This window comes from Bufo gargarizans, chromosome 6 (assembly GCF_014858855.1).
Source record: "Bufo gargarizans isolate SCDJY-AF-19 chromosome 6, ASM1485885v1, whole genome shotgun sequence".
Taxonomy (NCBI): Eukaryota; Metazoa; Chordata; class Amphibia; order Anura; family Bufonidae; genus Bufo; species Bufo gargarizans.
The window spans coordinates 258,649,233-258,670,698 of NC_058085.1; the positions used below are offsets into that span (position 1 = coordinate 258,649,233).

The 21,466-nt window shown below is 45.9% G+C and overlaps 1 protein-coding gene and 1 long non-coding RNA gene across 4 annotated transcripts in view; one reads left to right on the top strand and one right to left on the bottom strand.

Moving 5' to 3' along the window:
- Positions 1 to 5,908, bottom strand: part of B4GALT5 (beta-1,4-galactosyltransferase 5) — an 88,571-nt gene extending 82,663 nt beyond the window's left edge. For all 3 annotated transcript variants that reach the window (XM_044299324.1, XM_044299322.1, XM_044299323.1), the window contains exon 1: positions 4,808 to 5,908. In XM_044299324.1, coding sequence (XP_044155259.1) covers positions 4,808 to 4,922 — 115 coding nt within the window. In that variant the 5' untranslated portion in view covers positions 4,923 to 5,908. The remainder of the gene's footprint in view (positions 1 to 4,807) is intronic.
- On the top strand, positions 5,608 to 17,072 carry LOC122941856. Its single transcript, XR_006390530.1, has 3 exons — positions 5,608 to 5,725; positions 9,108 to 9,245; positions 16,764 to 17,072. It is a non-coding gene; the product is annotated as an uncharacterized LOC122941856 (long non-coding RNA).
- Positions 17,073 to 21,466: the final 4,394 nt, after the last annotated feature.

Consider the following 21,466-nt stretch of genomic DNA (forward strand, 5'->3'; position numbering starts at 1 on the left):
TTCATATTTTTGTGCTTCAAAACCCCCCAAAAAAAGGTCAGCACGGATTAACTGGATTTACATTGAACCCTATGGGAAAATGTGCCTCGGTTCACGACCAATTCGGTTCGCGACCAGAGTCAGTTCACGAATTAAGTTCGTGAACCGAGGTATCACTGTATACCCATTTCAATTATTTATTTTTACCAGTGAAACCAATATAACATCTCAACATTCACAAATATACATTTCTGACATTCAAAAACAAAAACAAATCAGTGACCAATATAGCCACCTTTCTTTGCAAGGACACTCAAAAGCCTGCCATCCATGGATTCTGTCAGTGTTTTGATCTGTTCACCATCAACATTGCGTGCAGCAGCAACCACAGCCTCCCAGACACTGTTCAGAGAGGTGTACTGTTTTCCCTCCTTGTAAATCTCACATTTGATGATGGACCACAGGTTCTCAATGGGGTTCAGATCAGGTGAACAAGGAGGCCATGTCATTAGATTTTCTTCTTTTATACCCTTTCTTGCCAGCCACGTTGTGGAGTACTTGGACGCGTGTGATGGAGCATTGTCCTGCATGAAAATCATGTTTTTCTTACCTTGCAGACTTCTTCCTGTACCACTGCTTGAAGAAGGTGTCTTCCAGAAACTGGCAGTAGGACTGGGAGTTGAGCTTGACTCCATCCTCAACCTAAAAAGGCCCCACAAGCTCATCTTTGATGATACCAGCCCAAACCAGTACTCCACCTCCAGCTTGCTGGCGTCTGAGTCGGACTGGAGCTCTCTGCCCTTTACCAATCCAGCCATCTGGCCCATCAAGACTCACTCTCATTTCATCAGTCCATAAAACCTTAGAAAAATCAGTCTTGAGATATTTCTTGGTCCAGTCTTGACGTTTCAGCTTGTGTGTCTTGTTCAGTGGTGGTCGTCTTTCAGCCTTTCTTACCTTGGCCATGTCTCTGAGTATTGCACACCTTGTGCTTTTGGGCACTCCAGTGATGTTGCAGCTCTGAAATATGGCCAAACTGGTGGCAAGTGGCATCTTGGCAGCTGCACGCTTGACTTTTCTCAGTTCATGGGCAGTTATTTTGCGCCTTGGTTTTTCCACACGCTTCTTGCGACCCTGTTGACTATTTTGAATGAAACGCTTGATTGTTCAATGATCACGCTTCAGAAGCTTTGCAATTTTAAGAGTGCTGCATCCCTCTGCAAGATATCTCACTATTTTTGACTTTTCTGAGCCTGTCAAGTCCTTCTTTTGACCCATTTTGCCAAAGGAAAGGAAGTTGCCTAATAATTATGCACACCTGATATAGGGTGTTGATGTCATTAGACCACACCCCTTCTCATTACAGAGATGCACATCACCTAATATGCTTAATTGGTAGTAGGCTTTCGAGCCTATACAGCTTGGAGTAAGACAACATGCATAAAGAGGATGATGTGGTCAAAATACTCATTTGCCTAATAATTCTGCACGTAGTGTAATGGTGGATGACGGACACTGTTATGGGGGGATCTGTGGACGACGGACACTGTCATGGGGGGGGGATCTGTGGATGACGGACACTGTCATGGGGGGATCTGTGGATGAAGGACACTGTCATGGGGGGATCTGTGGATGAAGGACACTGTCATGGGGGGATCTGTGGATGAAGGACACTGTCATGGGGGGATCTGTGGATGAAGGACACTGTCATGGGGGGATCTGTGGATGACGGACACTGTTATGGGGGGATCTGTGGATGACGGACACTGTTATGGGGGGATCTGTGGATGACGGACACTGTTATGGGGGGATCTGTGGATGACAGACACTTATGGGGGGATCTGTGGATGACGGACACTTATGGGGGGATCTGTGGATGACGGACACTTATGGGGGGATCTGTGGATGACGGACACTGTTACCGGGGGGGGGGGGGGATCTGTGGCTGGCACTGTTATATATGTGCCATCCACAGACCCCCCCAGCCCATAACAGTGCCATCCACAGACCCCCACCCCTTAACTGTGCCATCCACAGATTCCGTGTGTCCCGCCCCCCCAGTATACAAATAAAAAATGTATTATTAAATTAAAAGTTATTAAACATGCCCCCTCACTCCTAATAGTACCGTATATCCTAATTGCTTCTGTATAATGCAGGCAGGCCGGGCGGCCGGCGCGTCACTCACTGACGTCACTTGCCTGCGCCGCCTACTTCATTCATAAAGTAGGCGGCGCAGGCACGCGACATCAGGGAGTTACGCTGCCGCCCGCCCGGCCTGCCTGCATTATACAGAAGCAATTAGGATATACGGTACTATTAGGAGTGAGGGGGGCATGTTTAATAACTTTTATCTGAATAATACATTTTATATTTGTGCAGCACTGGAGCGGCGGGGCTATAGTACAGTGACTGCACCGCCTCGCCGCAATTGCCGGCCCCCAGCTCCTCCTCCCAGTCCCTCCTCCGCTCGCACATCGCAGCCAGCGATGTTAAACTGGTCAGCATTAGCCCCATAAGACGCAGGGGCATTTTCCTCCCATTTTTGGGGAAAAAAGTGCGTCTTATGGGGCGAAAAATACGGTACCCTGTAATTTTACCACCTTATACCTCTGATTTAGTCCGCATAGCTTAAATATCCACTTTTCACCAACCACTACATATTCATTTCTATAAAACACCTGTTAGGTCAAAAGTGCCCTTTCCACCACTTAAAATGTTCGTACGGGGGTCATTTCTTGGGGTTTTTCATTTCTGGGAACCTCAAGAAATGTTTTAACTGCGACATGGCAGCTAAAATCCATGTCTGCCAATTCAGGCCTGCAAAAACCATATTTGCGCCAAAACAGCAGGCTACGAGCACATATGGGGTGTTCGCAAAATGGGGAGAAAATGGGGAACTCTCCTTGTGTAATGTAGGTAGTGTAGTGTGTTATGTATAGATGTGTGCAATGTAGAGAGTGCAGGGTGCGATGTAGGCAGAGCAGGATATTATAGCCAAGTGATAAAGTACAGGGAAGATACACGATACTGGACTGTACTTTATCACTTTTCTATAATTGCCTGATGTTATCTACACTAGTAATGGTTCCCCCACATCAATACCCACCTCTTAGAGCGCGTTCACACCGCCGCTATTTATTTCTGTTGTTCTGCTACGTTAGATAATGAAAGTGTTGGATTGGGCACATAAAGGTTGGGTTTTTGTCATACGTTTAATGTACACGAAAAAAAAAGTATATATGTCCCCCATAGAGTTCTATTATAAAAAAAAACTCTGCAGGATGGGAAAAACATATACTTTTTTTGATAGTAGAACTCTTTCATGACGGGTGACACTATATGTTTTTTGTGTATGTTAAACGTATGACAAAAACATGATGTGAACCCACCCTAACTGACAGGAACGGAGCTGAGAGGACTCCACTGACTATGATGGAGTGCGTTCAGTTTCCGTACAGGTTCCTGTCTTTCTAACAGACAAAAAAGCCCTTCATGCGAGGATTTTTTTGTCCAGTGTTTTTGACAGAACCTGCGACAGAGGCCATAAAATAAGCCTCCAATGCAGATGTGAACCAGTGAAGGCCTAAGTTTTATGTATTTTAATTAATGCAACTTTCATACTCCTCCTCAGCTAAAAAATACCCTTCAAAACCAGTAAGAGTATTTTTACTCCTCCGGAAAAAATGTAGTGCGACCTCTGTTCATCCGTCACATGGCCTAGGTGCAACTCAGCCCCATAGATGTGCGCAACCACTATACAATGTACACCGCTGTGCTTGGTGAGCAGGGAGAAGGCCGTGGCGTTCACAGGAGCTCCGGTGCCTTCTCAAACAGCTTATGGGGGGGGTTATGATTAAAGTGTTACGATTAAAGATGCACCAAATGTATCAGTGTGTGACATTTCATAAATTTAGCACAAATTACGGCAACTCAAACAAAGCTGACTTACGGGCACTGTACGTGTGGGCCCGCAATCCACAGGATGCAGCAAAAGATAGGATATGTCCTATATTTCGTGTTTTGTTGTTTGCAATCTGCAACACGTGCACAACGGCCCCATGGTCATGTGAATAGGGCCTTAAAATAAGTCTCCCCTATAACTATAAGGTCAGTAAGAATATATAGTGAACAGGACTCAACATCTAGTACATAACATATAATACATGGCATCAGGACTCAATGGGGGTAATTTATTAACCAGAAATATGCCTATATTAGGCTCTTTGTGCCGCAATCTGACTTATCCCCGCTCAAAACAGGTTTAAATGTAAGACAGCTAGGAATCTGGCTTACATTTAGAAGCGGCGGTGGATTATGAAGAAGCCAGTGCCTCTTCATAACTTCAGCGGATCCACCGAAAGGACAGGGCCTTATTAAGATCGGCGTCTAAAATGACGGTCTTAATAAATGTGCCCCAACGTCTATGAGAGCAATCACAATAATAAATTCTATAAGTGAACATCTAGTGTAGAACACCTCACACATAGCAACTGGCCTTTCCATCTAGAAGACCAGTTAGTATAATGATCAGGACTGTAAATCCGGTATAAAACATATAATACATGTCATCCAGGCATTATATGACCAGTCAGTATAATGACCAGAAATGTACATCTAGTGGACAAAATATAATAGATACCACCCCAACTCATCATCTATAGGACCAGTATAATGATCAGGACTGTACATTCAGTATAACATATAATAGATAGCACAAGGACTAATCATCTGTAGGACCAGTGACAAGACATTGTACAAGCCATATGACGGGTCCAGAACTATATGATTAGTAAGAGTTATTGCACAGTATATACTAGACCCTTACCTATGCCTGGAGCAACGTAAATGAAGTAAAGGAAGGAGGATGACAGGGTGAAGAGGAAGAAGACTGCAACAAGAGAGCGTTTGGAAACCCTCAAGATCTTCCTTCTTATTGGCATCCTTAAAAGGCTGAGTACTTCTCCAGGTCAATGGGATCCTGAACTGAAGGAGTCTGTCTACTTCTCCAGGTCAATGGGATCCTGAACAGAAGGAGGCTGTCTACTTCTCTAGGTCAATGGGATCCTGAACAGTTGGATGCTCTCTTCTTCCCTAGGTCAATAGAATCCTAAACAACAGCGAAGTTGTCTACTTCTCCAGGTCAATGGGATCCTAAACAACAGCGAGGGTGTCTACTTCTCCAGGTCAATGGGATCCTAAACATGAGGCGGCTATGTCTACAGGTCAATGGGATCTAAACAGCAGGAGGCTCCCTACATTCCAAGTCAATGGATGCTGTCTACTTCTCCAGGTCAATGGGTTCCTAAAGAGGAGGAAGCTGTGTTCTTCTGCAGGTCAATGGAATCCTAAACAGGAGAGGTCAGTGTACTTCTCAGGATCCTGATTAGAAGACTAGGTCCTTCAGGGTTCTCTTGTTTGTGAGGCTGGGTGTTAGTAAAGATCCTTATGGCCTCTGTTGATAGACACCGGACTGCATACAGAGGAGGTCTCTGACTGCGATACTAGCTTTGTTCGTGCGTAGAAGGGTTAAAAGAGCAGCAGGCTGGAGCAGATGTAGCCATCAGACAAAGGGGCGGGGTGTTCGGAGTGTACTGAATCCTGTAGCTGCAAGTGGTGTGGTTTCCCCCTTCTCTCCCTTCAAAATAATGCAGGAATGGTTCTCCCCTGGTCGCCTCCACCCCTCCTCTGTGAAGTAAACGTAGGGGGTCAGCCTCTCATCTCCGGCTGCAATCAGGAGCTGCAGGTATGGCTGAGGAGGAGCTGATGGCTGTCCTCCGGTCCAGGCTGAAGGTCTAGGGTTCCTGTCCCGCCTTTCCTATGGGCTGCAGGCTCCGCTGCTCCTTACCGCCACAGTGCAATAATAATGGCTCTTCCTCTTCAGCTCCTGAAGAGCCGGTCACCTCCCCTATCGATCGGCCCCAGGAGCTGCCTGTCTCTTCTCCCCTCCAGCCAGTCCTCGGAGGTTTCTGCTGTTATTCCCTGTATTACAGCGCCACCTGCTGGTGGCCTCTCTACAATGCTGTTACAAGCTTCTGCTATAAATAAGCAGCACACCGCTACCTGTCCCACAGCTGGGGCCAGGATGGGTTCCCGAACTTGTTCGTCCTTCGAAAGTGTTGCTCGTCGTAGGCGGCGCCCTAATGCTACATGGAGGCGGTCGCAGCACCGGTCCTTTCCAGATTTTCTCGGCACAGCAGGTGTTCGACCCGTTCCAGATCTTCCCATTGGTGCTTGCCATCGATGTTCGATCTGAGTTGCTCTGGCAGTTCGGAATCTCATCCTTGCAGCAAAAGGCGGGAGCCTGTTTCTTCGGCCAGTCAGTCGGACCATGGGGTCTGTCGGACCATCGCGGTTTCGGTAGTACCTGCTCTTCCACAGGTTCAGCCGGTGGTTCCTGTGGATCTTCCGACACCAGAGGGCGGTCAGTTATACGGGGGCCTGGGATTTCTAATAATAATTTAAAGGGAAACTGTCATCAACTTTATGCAGCCCATACTAACAGCAGTATAAAGTAGAGACAGGCGAGTTGATTTCAGCGGTCTGTCATTTATAAGTTAAAAGTAAGTGGTTGCCGAGAACCAACATCACAATCATTGCAGACTGGGCCTGGAGAAGAGTCACAGCCACCTGAGAAGAGTCATGGTTATTCATGTTCTCCTGCTCTCCCACCCACCTGCTGATGACGGACAGTCTTCTACCTAGTTTTCTCCCTTTCTGTCTAGGAGAGAACTGCCAATCATCAGCAGATGGGTGAGAGACCAGGAGATTAGGAATAACCATGACTCTTCTCAGGTAGATTTGACTCTTTTCACGCCTGGGCTGCCATGATTATGATGCTGGTTCTCGGCAACCACTTACTTTTAGCTCATGAGTGACACCACTGAAATCAGCATTTCTGTCACTAATTTATGCTGCCCTCAGTGAGGTCAGCATAAAGTTGATGACAGGTTCCCTTTAATTCCGGCCCTTAAGGCTTTGTTATGTCAGCTTGAGCTGGCGGCCGCTACTGCATCCCCGCTGCCCGTTGACAAAGTTCCTAGAGCAGGGGTTCACAAGGAAGCCGTTTTCTGAGGAATTAGTCCCCTGGGTTCTTATGTGGATGATGACACTAAGCAGAAGATTTGGTCCAACCAGTATGTGGACATTTGGTCTTTAATATCGGTTGACCAACATATGGTAGACAAGGAGCGCCGGCCCAACACAGATTGATTTTCAGACTGTAAGCGAAAAGTAGCTTGCACAATGGGTAATTGGCTGCAGGCTATTGCAGTGCTAGGATGTATCACGGGCCATAAACACTGAGCGCTGTGCAGAGCTTTTCATTTAAATGGACTCCATATACAGTGCTTATAAGTCTCACGGCGGCAGTGCTTAGTGGAAATACAATGAGGTGTTTCGTAAACGCCTAGCCCTGCAGATGGAAATTGGGTGGGGAGTTAAAGCGACTGACGTGTAGCTGCGTTAAATGTTAGCGCAGAAGACTCAAACATTTCAGTCGGCGGCCGCTGGTCTCTCCGTTAATGCTCCTGGACCAGCGGCCGTGCACCAAGGGCATTGTAGATTCTACGGCCTGTGTAAATATAAGCATGAGTGCTCGTCCTTTGGAGGCTCCCACGCTGTAGTCCGATGCCTCCTGCCCTTCCCCAAGATTATCTACCAAAACGTCCACTGCAACGGAAAATAAGGACTCCGGTGGACGTGATGGCCCACTGGCTCGTCCTGTATCCCAATAAGGAAGCTGCGGCGCAGTTGCGTTTTGACTTCACTTTTGTTTTTTTCGTCCCATTTATTTTCTCGCGACACCCTTCTTTTGCGGACAATTAAAAATCTTCCGAGACCACTAAGGAGGTAAATTTAGACAGGTATGCGAACCCCTTCCATTCCTTACCCTTCCGCTACCTCCGCATGTCCCTGTTAGGTTTGGTTCCTAAGCGCAAGCCATGGCAATTCAGACTCATCCACCACCTCTCTTTCTCCAAAGGTTCTTCCGTGAACAACGGCATTTCCAAACAGGAAGTAGCGGTTTCGTATGTATCTTTTGACAGAGCTGTGTACTTGGTCTGTCATTCGGACCAGGGCGCCCTCATGGCCAAATCAGACATCGAATCCGGCTTCTCCCTGTACACCCGATTGTCACCACCTGCTGGGCTGTATGGTAGACTGTTTAAACTACCACGACACTTGCTTGCCAATGGGTTGCTCAATATCGTGCCACTTTTTCAAGTTATTTAGCTATTTCCTCGAGTCGGGGTCCCGTTCCATTCCCCACTACCTCAATGATTTCCTTTTCGTTTTCCCAGCGGCTCGTCCGCCTGCCAATTTCTGTTAGATACCTTCCGATTTTTCAAGCATCACTTCGGCGTCCCCATCACGGAGGATAAAACTGTGGGTCCCACTACTTGCCTAACCTTTTTAGGGGTTGAGATTGACACAGCCCTTATGGTTTTCCGCCTTTCCAAAGACAAATTGGCAATACTCACTGACTTGATCAAAGGGTTCTGTTCGGTCCGGTCGGTGACCTTGCGCCAGATGCAATCCCTCCTGGGTCATTGGTTTTTGCATGTAGGGTCCTGCTCATGGCTAGGTTTTTTTTCCCAACTTCTTTTCTGGCTACCAGGGGTATTAAGAAACCAGAACACTACATCTGATTAACTACACAGTTTAAAGCTGATTTGCATGTCTGGCGGGATTTCCCCTGCCTTAACAATGGCCACACCTGCTGGCAAACACCCGAAGAGTCTTAATGCGGACTTGTCCCTTTTTACTGACGCGGCGGGTTCGTCGGGTTTTGGGGCTATATGTGGCACCGTTTGATGTGCCTTCCCCTGGTCAGAATCTTGGCGCACTGCAGGCCTCTGCAACAATGTAACGTTATTAGAACTGTTTCCCATAATGGTGTCCATCGAGCTATGGGGTAACTCCCTCCGAAACTGTCAAATTTTATTCCGGACCAATAAAATGCGAGTGGTCTATTGTATTAACAGCTTGTCATCCTCATCCCTTGCGGTTTTGGTCTTATTACGTCATATGGTGCTACGGGGCTTGGAACTTAACATCTGTTTTTGGGCTCGTCATGTCCCGGGTTCACATAATACCATTGCTGATACTCTCTCTCTCTTTTCCAGTTGCAGAAGTTTCGAGACCTGTTGCCAGACGCGGAGATGGAGGGCTTCCCATGCCCGCCCCACCTGTGGGATCTGGTGACCAGCGGTTGATGTCTTTAGTCCAGGCATCGGTTGCACCAGCCACCTGGCTAGGTCATGGTAAGGCGTGGGTAGAATGATGGGCATTAGTTGTTGATAAACAGGTGCCGGTTTGTACTGAGGAGTCCTTATCTGTAAAGCTAGCTAATCTACTTTGGCTACGTGACCACGGGGTTTCTGCTGTGGTGGCCCAGCGCTGCATGGTCGGCGTCAGCTTTCATTTCCGCCTAAACGGCTGGATAGATGTCACCAGGCATTTCCTAATCCGGCAAGCCTTAAATGGCTGGCATAATGAATATGTTAGAATGGAATGCAGGCGCCCCCGTGTGTCCTACTCTTTACTGTGCCGCCTACTGGGAGATACTAAGGTAAACAGAGAAGTAGTCGGCACTCAATCCTTTTTGCACGCCGGCACGGGAAGGAACAAAATCCTAAAACCTAATATAAGGAAATCCCAGCTGGCGCTTGAAGTCTTCTATTGTGTATTCCTTATTATGTCACATCAATATTTCGAAACAATGGATGCGTTTCGGCTAATCCAGCCTTTATCAACTGTCATTTTGTTATAACATACAAACTTAAATACCATCCCCCCATCATATGAAGTAACGTCAAACGCCCAGCCGGGCGGTAGCTATAAAGTGTCTATCACACTCTGACCAGCCGTCACATAGTATTGCAGTGATACAAAAAGACACACATAAAAATGTCAAACCACATTTCAAACACAATTGCAAACATCAAATTACATATATAATCTCAGAGATACCACATATCTTGCAGCAATTCATTGTGGGTTTATTGTCAGAAAAAATGTTGAAAGAATATTGAATAAGATTTAAAAAAATTCAAAAAAGGTATATTGAAAAATCATTTATATGCCATATAACGGCCAATTCAAAAATGCACAATATCATATTCTCTATTTAATCCTCTGGGTTGTAATGTGCCGAGAGTATGTATCTAGTAAGCTTACCTCCGTAATAGCTGATTTTTTATATCACCACCCCTCCTATATCTTTTTACCTGTTCCAATACCTGAAACCTCAATTGGGAGATGGAATGTTTTTCTTTATGGAAATGTGCTGGTAGCGGTAGGAGTAAGTTGTTGGTATGGATGTTGGATTTGTGCTTACAAATACGGTCTCGTATTGTCTGCATGGTTTCGCCGATGTACGCCAAACCTCAGGGACACTTGATCAAATATATTACATTGGCAGTGTCGCAGGTTAAAAAAAACCTGATTTTAAATGTTTTACCTGTGTATGGATGATGGAAGGAATCGCCTTTTATCACATGTGAATATTGGATGCAATGCAAACAAGGGTAGGTACCATTTTTTGGGTTACAATGGTCCTTTGACGTAAAATTGGTTTCATTGTCCCCTTGTCTACATTAACCAATTGATCGCGATAATTGATACTTCTCTTATTACATATCAGTGGGGCATTTTTAAGCTCCGCAACCTGGGGATAAGCCTTACCCAACAATGGCCAATGTCTGCGGACAATATGATCAAATTGCGCATTCAGCAAATGAAATTTATGTGTAAAGGCCATGCGCAAGTAATTTTGGCTCCTTTGTTGGAATGACGGAGCTCCTGTGGCCTCCTCTAGAACCTTAGACGGGTAGCCTCTAGATCTAAATCTCTCCAGCATCTCACCTATTCTCACTTCCTGTGTCTGAGAATCAGACACTATTCGTTTAACTCTTTGGATTTGTGATTTTGGAATGGCTTTTTTCAGAGAAGAAGGATGTGCACTGGTAAAGTGCAACTGACTATTGAGATCTGTCTGCTTTCTATATAAATCAGTGTGTAAAATAGCCCTCCTTAAAGACCAAGGTATCTAGGAAGCTTACTTTAAACTGGTCCTTAGTCATGGTAAATTTGAGTTCAACATAAACTCCATTAATATAGTTAAAAAAGTGTCTGAGGGGCTCGAGTGGCCACTCCCACCCGCAAAACACGTCATCAATGTACCTTTTCCACATTAGAAATGCAGATTGTGGTATATATGACTTTCTTCAGATGATGACATAAATGCATTTGCGTAGGGCGGGGCCAAATTCGAGCCCATCGCGGTCCCGCGTCGCTGCAGGTAAAAAAACATCCCCAAACAAAAAGTCATTTTCATGCAACACCAAATGTAACAATCTCAATAGAAATTCCTGTTCTATGCTGGTGTGTGCATTCAGCCGTAATAATTGTGTCACGGCCTCCATTCCCTTAGTATGGTCAATAGAAGTGTAAAGACTGACCACATCGATCGTGACCAGTCAGCTTTCTTTTGGGACCCTACCTAGCTCTTTTATTGTGGTCAAAAAGTGGGATGTATCCAAGAGCGAGGATGTAGTAATTTTTAACCAATGGCGATAAAGCTTTTTCCAAAACTATCGCTAGTCGAGATAAAATAAAACCCTCTGATGCCACTATAGGGCGACACAGAGGGTTTGTGAGTTTTTCATGCACCTTGGGGAGCGTATAGAACACAGGTGTCACATTGACCGTGGCAATTTTGTGTTTGATTTTAAACACTGGATCATTGTCCAAAACCATATAAGTATCATTTTCCGACAATTGGCGCATCACTTCCTTGACATAATTACATTTATCCATGATAACCAGCGAATCCCCCTTATCTGCCGGCTTAATAATCAAGCTCTTATCCTCCAAGGATCGGATAGCCTGCTTCTCCTGTGCGGAGGTGTTATGTGGCATATGCACTTACCCATTACTGATGCAATCCATCAAAATTTGTGCATCCCTGGTAACCAGGTGCACATATGTTTCCACAGGATGCAGATTTTTTGGGGGTATATATCTGCTTTTAAGTCTAAGTCCGAGATCAGTCAATTTAAGCTCATTTGTAACTATTCCCTGATCTCTACCTGTAGCGTCACTGAGCGAGGAGGTAACATCAGATGTAGCAAAATGGGCCTTCAATCTTATTCTTCTAAAGAATTGTTGTAAATCAATATCCATTTGAAAGCTATTGAACCTCAATGATGGACTAAATGACAGTCCCCTTTCTAAAGTCTGTATTTGAACTGGGCTTAATATCTTAAAAGATAAGTTAATAACCAAAGAGGGAGTCATACCTGTGAGCGAGTCTGAATATTCTGTAACACTCCGGTCACGGTTTGACCGCCGGTGTTTGCGGCCCGCCCTCTGTCTCTTCCTGGAGGCCGTCGGCCACCTCCCCTCTGAGAAAAAGGACGTGGTTCTTGTGATCCTGTAGATTCACTGCCAGAGCTGGTTGAATAGTAATTCCTCCCCGGTGGTCTTCTGCTGTTGAATCCCAGACGTGATGAAAATTCTTGCCACTTATAGACTCTATTCAACAGGTAATCCTCGTTGGCCAGCAGGAACTTTTTTTTCTCTGCGGTTTCTTTTTTGGAGCTAGAGATGTAATTGTCAACCGTCTCCCTTAGCTTGGCAAATGCATCGGAATTTAGAATCCTGTAATTGGCATTCTGTAATGTCCAGTTGTTCTTTAATCTCTATAGTCACTTATTGCGATCAATAGTTAGCAATATAAAGTCCAGCGAACATTTGTTAATTATTTTTTCAAAATCACTGCAGTATGCGGCATCGTCAGAGAAGAAAGTTGGGCGTAGATGTACCCGTAAACCTCTAAGAATCCTACTCAACTTGTAGTATTCAGCTAGGGTGGTCGCATGCAGTCCATAGGAAGTTAACCTCCTTGATTCCCGTTCCCAATACAAGACCGTATTTGTAAGCACAAATGCAATATCCATTCCAACAACTTACTCCTACCTCTACCAGCACATTTCCATAAAGAAAAACATTCCATCTCCCAATTGAGATTTCAGGCATTGGAACAGGTAAAAAGAAATAGGAGGTGTGGTGATATAAAAAAATCAGCTATTACGGAGGGAAGCTTACTGGATACATACTCTCGGCACATTACAACCCAGAGGATTAAATAGAGAATATGATATTGTGCATTTTGAATTGGCCGTTATATGGCATACTGTATGATTGATTTTTCAATATACCTTTTTTTTTTATATATATATATTTTTTCAACATTTTTTTCAGACAATAAACCCACGATGAATCGCTGCAAGATATGTGATATCTCTGAGTTTATATCTGTATTCTTATGTTTGTAATTGTGTTTGAAATGTGGTTTGACATTTTTATGTGTGTCTTTTTGTATCACTGCAATACTATGTGACGGCTGGTCAGAGTGTGATTGGCACTTTCTAGCTACCGTTATAACAAAATGACAGTTGATAAAGGCTGGATTAGCCGAAACGCGTCCATTGTTTCGAGATATTGATGTGAGATAATAAAGAGTAAATAATAGAAGACTTCAAGCGCCAGCAGGGATTTCTTTATATTGCGTTTTGGGATTTTGTTCCTTCCCGTGCCGGCGTGCAAAAAGGATCGAGTGCTGACTACTTCTCTGTTTACCTTAGTAACTCCCAGTTGGTGGCAGAGTAAAGAGTAGGACACTGGGCGCCTGCATTCCTTTCTACAGCCTGCCCTGCTTGCCCAGTTAAGGCGGTGTCTGAGTACCCGGCCCTGCGTCAGACCGAGAATTGTTTTTTGGTGCACGACTCGGGTTTTCCCCTCACCTGTTTTCAATTTCAAGCTGTTTTTAAGTGTTGTCTTATTGCGGCGGGAGCACCCCCATCATTCTTTCCGTATTGGGGCTGCCACTGAAGCAGCGCACTCCAGGCTACCTGATGCAAGGCTACCTCCTGTTTTGCCTCATGTTTGCCTGGATTTGTTAAAATAGTTGTTTTTCCCCGCAGATATCCGCCGTCCGATAGTTTACGTCCTGTGCCACTCTTGTGTTTTTTGGGCAGCCCAGGGGGCGGAATATAGACCTTGAGGTAGTAGCCTGGGTTTCACGAATATCGAGGACCACTGGCGACGGATACATGGCCTGCAATGGTCTTAGGTACTGCCAGAAGCCGTGGAGTTGAGCAGGCTTTATCGTTCCCCTGTCATATTGATTATACATGCCGGCGGTAACGACCTCTGTTTTCTTAAGCTAGCTGAGCTAATCACCCTCATTCGCGCAGACCTGGAGAGGATCCCAAGTTTTTTCACCGAATTGGTCTTGGTCTGGTCTGAGATCATTCCCCTGGTAACTCGACAAGGGGCCAGAGATTATGTTGTGGTGGAAAGGGTACAGAGAGCAGTCAACGTGAGAATTGCTCGCTTTGTGTGCTCCAGATTGGGAGTTGTGATCCGCCGTCGCCAATTGGAAGGTGATAATTCCAGACTGATGAGGCTGGATGGGGTTCACCTTAATGACATTGGCCTCGACATTATCTGGTCAGGGATCCAGGATGGCATTGAGCAGTCTCTTTTTTTGTTGGGTGGAGGTCGGAGCTCCGTCTAGGAGTACACAGACTCCTCTGTGGCGGGGTTGGGCGATATAAACGATATTATCGTCATCAATTTGGCAGACGATATAGATTATAGTTATATCGCCATATCGCGATAGATGACCACGGAGTGGTAGTAAGTTGAAGAAGCTTCTGACTCACCGCTCCGTGGCCTCCCGACTCTGCACCGCTTGCGTTCACACATCGGCAGAGCGCTGGCTGACGCTGTGTGTGATGTCAGGTCCCTCCCAGTCCATGCTGGGAAGAAGATGTGGCCCGTCTCATCTCCTGCAGGCTCCATCAGCCAGCCGTGCAGGAAAGGTAAGTAGCAGCAGGGGCCCGAATCTACCAGGGGGATCAGGGGGTGGGTGGCTATGGCATGGGGCTCATGATGGCGCTGGCTGGAGGACATGATGATGTTGGCAATGGCATGGGGCTGATGGCGCTGGCTGGAGGACATGATGATGTTGGCAATGGCATGGGGCTGATGGCGCTGGCTGGGGGATATGATAATGGTGGCAATGGTACATGGGGCTGATGGCGCTGGCTTGGGGACATAATGATGGTGGCAATGGCACATGGGGCTGATGGCACTGGCTGGGGGACATGATGGTGGCAATGGCACATGGGGCTGTTGGCACTGGCTGCGGGACATGATGATGGTGGCAATGGCATGGGGCTGATGGCACTGGTTGGGGGACATGATGATAATGATGGTGGCAATGGCACATGGGGCTGATGGCGCTGGCCTGGGGACATAATCATGGTGGCAATGGCACATGGGGCTGATGGCGCTGGCTGGGGGACATGATGGTGGCAATGGCACATGGGGCTGATGGCACTGGCTGCGGGACATGATGATCGTGGCAATGGCATGGGGCTGATGGCACTGGCTGGGGTACATGATGATGGTGGCAATGGCATGGGGCTGATGGCAATGGTTGGGGGACATGATGATGATGGTGGCAATGGCACATGGGGCTGATGGCACTGGCTGGGGGACATGATGATGGTGGCAATGGCACTGGCTGGCGGACATGATGATGGTGGCAATATCATGGGGCTGATAGCACTGGTTGGGGGGACATGATGATGATGATGGCAATGGCACATGGGGCTGATGGTGTTGGCTGGGGGACATGATGATGGTGGCAAATGGCATGGGGCTGATGCCGCTGGCTGCGGGACATGATGATGGTGGCAATAGCATGGGGCTGATAAATAAAAAAAATTGTTTTCATAAAGCAATATGTTAGTTTAAGGTTTTTCTTATTAGAGTACTCTATTAATACTCAATTGCTAAAATAATTGTTTCGTGCAGCCCTAGATGTCATCAAGCTGTGTGGAAAATAATTGGTGGCAATGGCACATGGGGCTGATGGCACTGGCTGGGGGACATGATGGTGGCAATGGCACATGGGGCTGTTGGCACTGGCTGCGGGACATGATGATGGTGGCAATGGCATGGGGCTGATGGCACTGGTTGGGGGACATGATGATAATGATGGTGGCAATGGCACATGGGGCTGATGGCGCTGGCCTGGGGACATAATCATGGTGGCAATGGCACATGGGGCTGATGGCGCTGGCTGGGGGACATGATGGTGGCAATGGCACATGGGGCTGATGGCACTGGCTGCGGGACATGATGATGGTGGCAATGGCATGGGGCTGATGGCGCTGGCTGGGGGACATGATGATGGTGGCAATGGCACATGGGGCTGATGGTGCTGGCTGGGGGACATGATGATGGTGGTAATGGCACATGGGGCTGATGGCACTGGCTCGGGGACATGATGGTGGCAATGGCACATGGGGCTGATGGCAATGGTTGGGGGACATGATGATGATGGTGGCAATGGCACATGGGGCTGATGGCACTGGCTGGGGGACATGATGATGGTGGCAATGGCACTGGCTGGCGGACATGATGATGGTGGCAATATCATGGGGCTGATAGCACTGGTTGGGGGGACATGATGATGATGATGGCAATGGCACATGAGGCTGATGGTGTTGGCTGGGGGACATGATGATGGTGGCAAATGGCATGGGGCTGATGCCGCTGGCTGCGGGACATGATGATGGTGGCAATAGCATGGGGCTGATAAATAAAAAAAATTGTTTTCATAAAGCAATATGTTAGTTTAAGGTTTTTCTTATTAGAGTACTCTATTAATACTCAATTGCTAAAATAATCGTTTCCTGCAGCCCTAGATGTCGTCAAGCTGTGTGCCTGTTTTGGTCAACTCGCAAGCATGGAAGAGCTTACACGTGTGAAGAAGGAGGTGCTCATAAAGAAGACAGATGTGACGTCTGTCATATGGACCTGGTTTGGGTTTAAGGAGTCAGATGTTGAGCAGATCACATCTCTAAACAAGCCTATCTCTGAAGAGGAGGTCCTGCATGCATTTAAATCTACCCCATCAGGCAAAGTGCCAGGGCCAGATGGCTATGTGTCTGACTATTATAAAACCTTTAAGCCCCATTTACTTTCTTACCTGAGTAAGGCTACTTTCACACTGGCGTTCGGTGCGGATCCATCTTGTATCTGCACAGACGGATTCGCACCGATAATGCAAATGCTTACATCCGTTCATAACGGATCCATTTGCATTATTCATAAAAAAAAAGTCTAAGTCAAAACGGATCCATCCTGACTTACATTGAAAGTCAATGGGGGACGGATCCGTTTTTAATTGCACCATATTGTGTCAGTGAAAAACGGATCTGTCCCCATTAACTTACATCATAAGTCAGGACGAATCAGTTTGGCTCTTCATCGTCAGGCGGACACCAAAACGCTGCAAGCTGCATTTTAGTGACCGCCTCAAAAACGCAATGGAGACCAAACACAGACAAATTGATGCATTCTGAATTGATCCTTATCTGAACTAATCCGTTTTGGGCCGCTTGTGAGAGCCCTGAAACTGATCTCACAAGCGGACCCAGAAGCGTCAGTGTGAAAGTAGCCTAAGCTGTTTAATAGTTTCATGTTCACGGGGTACATTCCTCCTGACATGTTGATGGCCACCGTCGTCACTCTTCCCAAACCAGGTAAATCCCCAGATGAGCCAGCAAATTTTCAGCCTATATCCTTATTGAATGTAGACCTCAAGCTCTTTGCCTTCTTGTATCAACGCTTTTCTGCCTTCTCTAGTAGCTATAGCCCAGGTGGGGGTTGTTCCTGGAAGGCAATGTAGAGATGACACCAGGCGCGTGGTCGACCTCATCCAGCTGGCAGAATGGTCCAGGGCCCCCACGCTTTGTTTCATTGGACGCTGAAAAAGCATTCAACAGGGTGCATTGGGGGTTCCTGGATCAGGTTCTGCGGAAGTTTGGGTTTCAAAGTCCCATTCTATCGGCTATAATGGGATTGTACTCTAGGCGGTTGGCCAAAGTTCTGTCCTCTGGTTACCTCTCCAACACTTTCCAGAAAATCAGTGGCATTCATCAAGAGTGTCCACTATCACCTTTGATCTTCTCCTTGGTTATGGAACCCCTGGCGGACCTTATTAGGTCGAGCTCTTCAGTTAGCGGTATATCAATAGGTGAGCATTCCCATGTTATAGGATTATATGCCAATGATGTTATCCTTGTCTTAACCAACCCGAGGGACTCACTAGAAGCAGTGGTGACCCATCTTATCAATCAATACTCTCAATGTTTTGATTATAAGATGAATGTTAAAAAAAAACTATATCCTGTCTTTCCATGTGTCGGAGGAAACCAGGGGTTCGATACAAAACAGACATCAATTTCATGGGGCTGATACTTCTATCTCTTATTTAGTAGTGGAACTGTCTTATTCCATACCTGAGATGCTGCCGATTAACTTCAATAATTTAAGGTCTGATCTGAAACTAGAATTATGCTAACATGTCTCATGTCCACCTGTCCTGGATTGCTCACATTAACGCAGCGAAGATGTTGTACCGCTTTCGGTGCCGCCCACTTCAATTATATAAACAGCTGATTGCATAACTTCATTCTAACCTGTTTGGTTTCATATGGGGAAACTCCCGCCCTAGGATATCAAAAAAAGCTCTACATCCTCCCATCAGATAAGGTGGGTTGGGGGTGCCTGACATTTATAGCTATTAATTTAGCTGAACAAGCTGCTGAGTGGTGGCCTCCTTCCTCCCGTCAGCGATGGCTTCAAATTGAAGAACACTACACTAGGAAACAGTCCATAAAAGCAGTGCTAGCCACTTATGCTATGAAGCATTTCCAGCAAACGCTACCCTTAAAAACTATGCAAGCTACAATATTTATCTAGTCCCGTCTTGTTCACTTACATTTAGCAATTTTCACTTTCCCTCTGTCTGCCCTGAATATCACATTCCCACTATTTCTGTTGGGAGCTGGTTATCAAAGGGTATGCAAACAATAGGGTGTTTATATGATCAGTCCTCTTTTGTGGATTTTGCGACACTGCACGATAAATACTCACTCCCACATAATCTATTTTAGAATACTGAAAAAAGTTCAAGCTCACCTGAGACAAGGACACACACCGTGCTTGAAAGGTCTGGACCAAGACCAATTTAGACTTGTAGAAAAATACAGCAGTGGGTATTACAATCCATATATTCTTTATTTGAACATTCAATACAAAAAGCTGTGGAAACAGAATTTCTGTTGTTCCTGTTTACGCGTTTCAGACATCTACATATCCTTATTCATAACTAACAATCTATTTTACTAAATTCTGCAGGTCCGCCACCTTTTGTCCTCTTTACCATGCTCACAGTTTGAACCCTTGAGTAAGCTGTTAAATACCTTTTTTGACTCCCAAACAGTTTTGTGTTCCAAGCTATCTACAATTTATTCTCACCACTTATTGCCTAAGGTGGAGTGCAAACAGTAATTTATGTTGAAATGGGAACAGGAATTAAAGAAGACCTTCTCAATAGCCCAGTGGTGATGGGCAATATATTGGTCCTTGAAATGCTCCAAATGCATTAACCATGCAAGGAAAATTCAGCTACGCTGGTATCCAAATCCAAAAAGATTGGCCCATATGATCACACATTACTCTCCCCTGTGCTGGCAGGGCTGTGGAGATGTAGGGACCCCAGCGCATATGTGGTGGTCCTGTCCTTCTGTAGGTCCCTTCTGGGCTGAGATTGCTAATATAATCAGGGAAGTCACAGTGTGACATTGTGCAATTAGTTAACTTTCACTTGCATTGTGAGTTAGTTTGCTCACAACAATTGGTTACCTTGGCTATCTAGTAATTATGCTATTCAGCTCCCTAATCATATTTTGTAGCTTCATGCTTATGATCTATGCAGATCTCAATATGCACAGTCCCACTTGAAAGTGGCCTGGAACTGTGGGTGACTGACATGACTCTCTGGGATGGTTAATATTTTGACAAAATTAAGATATAGGAGGTTACTAGAAAGCCTTAACTAGAGAATACTCAATAAAGTTCCTGAGTCTACAAAAACAAGGTAGGAATTGTGGAGTTTCTTGAAACCTAATCTGACCGGAACCAATAATTTGCCAACAGTGAAGGGACATATGAGGCCACTATTATTTAGGCCTTGAAGTTTTATGGGTTTCACAGGTCCAGCTGGACAGTTGATGCACACGTGACCTCTTTGCCCATAGAAAAGACATAGGAAATGTATCAAAACTAGTGTAAAGGAAAACTGATTTAGTTGCCCATAGCAACTAATCAGATTCCACCTTTCATTTTTCAGAACCCTTTTGGAAAATGAAAGGATCAATCTTATTAGTTGCTATGGGCAATTAAGTCATTTTTCCTCTGCATCAGTTTTGATAAATTTCCCCCGATGTTCTTGGGTCAACCAGCAAGATTTTTCTTAATTTGAAAATGCTGTGTAACCTAGCTGCACAAAATCTTCCAGAACAGCAGTGAGAGATTTATATAAAAGGTTGATGCCAGGAAGAATCCCAGCAAGTACATTCCACTCTAGTAGCTAGGGAAATCGTGTCATTGAGGGTGAAGAAAGATCTAAACCTGTCAATTCCTTCATACAATGCAACTACTAAAGGCTTCATATCGCTTCTTAAAGGGGTTGTGCCATAAACTACTTTTCACTCTTAAGTTTATATTCATCAAGTACTCCCATTACTCCTTGGATTGTTTTTTTTCCCCCAGTTCATCATTATCTTTATATGTCTGGCTATTATCTGACTGTTTGTCTATCCATCCATCCATAACTGATGCTATAACTGACATGTAACTGACCCTGCACATAGAGGAGTGGTTATCAAAGGGAAAGAAAAGAACTGCTATGAGCTTGTGTGTCCTGTATTACAAGGCTCCGCTACAAGACGTAGCCAACAGCAACTGAAATTGAAACTGATTTGCCAAAGGGTGCAATGGTAGGATAATAACTTTAAAATAAGGCCGTTTTGATAAATAGTATCTGGAGAAAGTGATATAATGGCGATATCTGTTGGTCATGAGACAGGGATTTCATGTGCCATGTATTGGGCAGGATACATTTAAACCCCTTAAGGACATAGGACGTACCGGTACGCCCTATTTCCCGAGTCCTTAAGGACCAAGGACGTACCGGTACGTCCTGACTTTAAAATCGGCATTCCGGCGCCGCAGGGGTTAATTTGAACAGGATGCCGGCTGAAATCATTCAGCCGGCATCCTGTTAAAACGCCAGGGGGGGTCATGTGACCCCCCCGTGTCGGCGATCGCAGCAAACCGCAGGTCAATTCAGACCTGCGGTTTGCTGCGCTTTTTGCAGTTTCTGATCCCCGCGGTCCCTGACCGCGGGGATCAGAAACTTTAGAGTGTCTAAAATCAATATAGTACACCCCCCCCTGCACCCCTGCATGATTTGATGGCAGCGGGTGGTGCAGGGGGGGTGTCGCAGGCGGTGGGGGGCGTTGCGGGAGGCGGGCGGTGCGGCAGGCGGGAT